Genomic DNA, 4,089 nt, shown 5'->3' on the forward strand with positions numbered 1-4,089 from the left:
TTCTTTTTTTTTTTTTTTCTTAATTCTCAGATTAAATTGAATGTGTATTTGTTTTCCATCTTTGTAATTGCTGATTTCCTATTTTCAGGTATGCTTGCTCCCTGAACATGTCCTCTCAGAACTTGTGAAGTAAGTATTTGCCTCAACAGAGACAAGTAGAAACTTACATTTTGATGTATTTGTTGTATTTATTTTGTTTTAGTGTGTATGCCAACTGATTTGTAGACTAATTTTGTGATTGGTTTTATAGGCATAGCAATTAACTAAAGTGTTTGTGAGGGCCAAGCTAGCTTTAAATAGCCAAGATTTCTTTGTGAAGGTAGGTTATTTCCTGACTACAAGGTTATTGCTTCTTTCATTGCACTGTGCTATACTGCACATGGTAGTGTACAGTACCTCTTCTCATGGTACATCTGTACATGTTCCTTTGTGTGTATAGTTGAAACAGATACCTTTCTCGATTAATTGCTGAAAAGATTTCTAGCAGTTTACTTACAAATTATCAAATCTATAAAATTCATGTAAAGCAAATGATACGAAAAAAGGTAGAGAAAGTCAATTTGATATGAGTTGTCAAATTGTTACTACCAATTCAGCATATATTAGTTAATTAGCCAAAATGGAATAAGCCGTTGTGTTTTTCTGTCCAGTTGAGACCTTTATTGACAGTTGGACATCAAACTAAAGATTTATGTATTGATAAATAATGTTGATCGTATATTTTTCATTGCTTTATCCTTTTGATATTTGTGTTTCAGTTATGTGTTGTGGTTACTTGAATGCTCACATGAGTCAAGTCGTTGCCATGCTGCAATATTCTTGGATCATGCGTTCGCTTTCCGGATCATTCTAGATTTATTTGATCAGAAAGACGGGCTCCGTCGTTTAATTAATGTGGTAAGCTAGAATTATATTTTTAAAAGCAATTTTGATATATTTTACCATATGCAATTAACAATGTTCATGCCCTGCTTATAAATATTGATATACAATCATGTATCTGTACAGCATTGTTGCCCTGAGCAAAACCTTCAATTTTAGTATGAGAGCCAACAAGAAAATTTCCTTTATAACAGCTCTGTCTCATTTCTTTTATCTGAAGTTTCATATTGGATTGCTCCTGTACAGCATATGTTAACAGGACACACTCCTCCAATTTCTATCAACTCTGGTTTATCTCATGGTTTACTTATATCCCTGATCATCCTGTAGATTAATAACCTTGCTGGCGTTTCTAACAGCACATATTTCTTTGTCGATGACAGCCTTCTTGAACTTTTTGCACACTGGTGCCATCCACATGCAACCTAGAAATCTCAAACTAAACTCACACTTCTTCATACCCCACACATCTTTCAATGGCAGTGGGTTCTCATAATCATCTGATCTCTATCAATTGGACCAAGAGACAATCACTTTTCATATCAGAGTAGTAGTTTGATGACACATTGACCTCACATGTGAATAACTCATTACTAAAATCCTCCAAAGTGCTGCAAATGGTGGGTCTCTTCTTCAGACTTATAACATTGACAAAACTGCATCCCAAACACTTGGCTTACTTTTCAAAACCAGAAAACACTTCAACCTCAATCATTTGCTGCTCACATATTCGGGATAGTGTTGCTGCTACTATACTCAGGCATTCTAGTATATCCCAATCATCCCAAAATGGCTATTCATCTATTTGGATAGGCTTGCTAACCCACAGTTTTCACAGAAACACTGCTCTTTTCCTCTTCTATTAGTGGCTTCGTGCCAGTACTCCCCAGTCACCTGTCTTGCCTCCTCATCCTTACTGGATCTCAACATGTCAAACCGCTTCCTAAACAGCTCAGTCATTCCTTCCTAGATCTGCCACTACCTGGAATTTACGTTCATGCCCTTTCACTTGCAGAAGTTCAAGCTGAACTTTAGTTACCTTGACCTGACCTCACCATTGACCTAATGTCATGGCCACTTTGGTTCATTTCTTCGATTTTGTAATCCATGTTTATTTTCATTTCTCTCTGTTCCTGTCTGCAACAGGAATGATATGGTTTTCTAAATCTGGCTCAAATTCATGTTCTAATATTTAGTTTTGCTACACTTTTAAGCATCTCTTATAGCTACATCAAAAAGTTAGATGATGATGATAGTCTGGATCTTAAGGATTTATTCAATGTACAGTTTTTAAATTTGACATTGTTCTTTTCACCCTACTGTTAAAAAGTAATTTTAAATTATTTCTTCTATGAATGCCAGCATGGAAAAATGGATGTAAAATGATGACGATGACTGTTTTGACATCTATGATTTCTTTTCTTACTTTCTATTTAAAAAAAAAAAGGTGAGCACACTCCCCATTTTATATTTTGATGCATCGGTTGAACAACCAATGGAAAACAAGCTCTATACAATGCGACAGATAGCTCGCTATGTTTGTATTGCTTTTAAGAAATACATGGAAGCTCATTTGATTCTACATGCAGATGAAATAAGGCGATCTCACCTGCGTAACGAGAATGGCTCTCCTGTTACTGAAATGCCTGCAAACAAGGTAAGTTATTTTTTATTAATGTTATATTAAAAGACCCTTTCAGGGTCAATTAAATAAGTACCAGCTGAGCACTGGGGTCGTAATTAACTTATCACTTCCCCCGAAATTGCTGGCCTTGTGCCAAAATTTGAAACCAGTATTATAATAAAGGAATATTAGATTGGAGCCTGGTGCAGCCTCCTGGCTTGCCAGTCCTCAGTCAATCCATCCAACACATGTCAGCATGGAAAGCAGACGTTAAGTGATGATGATGATCATCATCATTTAACATCCGCTTTCCATGCTAGCATGGGTTGGATACTTTGACTGAGGACTGGCAAGCCAGGAGGCTGCACCAGGCTCCAATCTGATCTGGCAGAGTTTCTACAGCTGGATGCCCTCCAAGAGTGTAGTGGGTGCTTTTACGTGCTAGCGGTACTGGCAATGGCCACGCTCAAATGGTGTTTTTTATGTGCCACCTGCACAGGAGTCAGTCTCTTTTGCCAAGCTCCTAAGTTATGGGGGTGTAAGCACACCAACATCGGTTGTCAAGGGATGGTGGGAGGACAAACACAGACACACATATACAATCAGCTTCTTTCAGTTTTCATCTACTAAGTCCACTCACAAGGCTTTGGTTGGCCTAAGGCTACAATAGAAAACAATAGCCTAAGGTGCTACCTATTAAAAATATAATCATGATAAAGCTTAGTCTTCTTTGTTTGAACTCTTATTAGCTGCATTATCACAGTATATTTTTAAACCGTGTCTTTATTTCTTCAATTCAGGCATTAAAGTTGACATTTGAAGTGGTGCAAGAAAACATAGAAATGTTACTTGATCTAATGCCTGTCCGAATGGTCTGGCGTCCTGTTGCTCAATTCAAGCAGCTTGGTGGCATAAGTCTAGTGATTCAGCTGTTAGCTATTGCACAAAACTGGAACAATTATCCCAGCAAGTAAGTTTTGTTTTATTTTTTCTCTTTTCTAAGGGCTATTTAATGGAGGTGAGATTGTATGACATTCATGCTGTTATCCAAGTATACTAGTAATATGAGAAGTGAATTGGCTTGTTTAAAGGTTACTTCTTGTTCTACAGGTCATATGATATACTTGTTTCAGTCATTTGACCGTGGCCATGCTGAAGCACCGCCTTTAGTCAAACAAATCAACCCCAGAATTTATTCTTTGTGAGCCTGGTACTTATTCTATTGGTCTCTTTTGCCGAACCAAGTTTCGGGGATGTAAACACACACACAGATACATACATATATAGCAGACACTGAGACATGGCACAGATCTCTGACCCTTCAGATCCTGCCAAACCATCTGAACCATGCCAGCCTGGAAACTGTTTGTTAAAAGATTATTATGGTGATATCTAACGTAGCACAATGTCACAACTTATGTGGAATTTGTTTTTTTTTTTTTTGTTACCTAGTACTAAAAATTCTTTCTAATGTCTTCCTTTTCTTTCCCTGTCTATTTCACTCTGTAGCAGATCTGTAATGCTAGTTGACATGTAAGAAAATATTAATTACTGTAGAATACTTTACAATAAACTTGAAATTC

General features: G+C 37.0%; 1 protein-coding gene across 1 annotated transcript in view; it reads left to right on the forward strand.

Annotated features, from left to right (window-relative positions):
* LOC106872186 (DDB1- and CUL4-associated factor 1) overlaps positions 1–4,089 on the forward strand; it is a 49,928-nt gene that overhangs the window by 20,752 nt on the left and 25,087 nt on the right. The window contains exons 10-13 of the mRNA XM_014919084.2: positions 89–129; positions 759–897; positions 2,330–2,539; positions 3,307–3,476. Of these exons, the coding sequence (XP_014774570.1) occupies positions 89–129; positions 759–897; positions 2,330–2,539; positions 3,307–3,476 (560 nt within the window). The remainder of the gene's footprint in view (positions 1–88; positions 130–758; positions 898–2,329; positions 2,540–3,306; positions 3,477–4,089) is intronic.

This window comes from Octopus bimaculoides, chromosome 4, assembly GCF_001194135.2.
Source record: "Octopus bimaculoides isolate UCB-OBI-ISO-001 chromosome 4, ASM119413v2, whole genome shotgun sequence".
NCBI classification, from domain to species: Eukaryota; Metazoa; Mollusca; class Cephalopoda; order Octopoda; family Octopodidae; genus Octopus; species Octopus bimaculoides.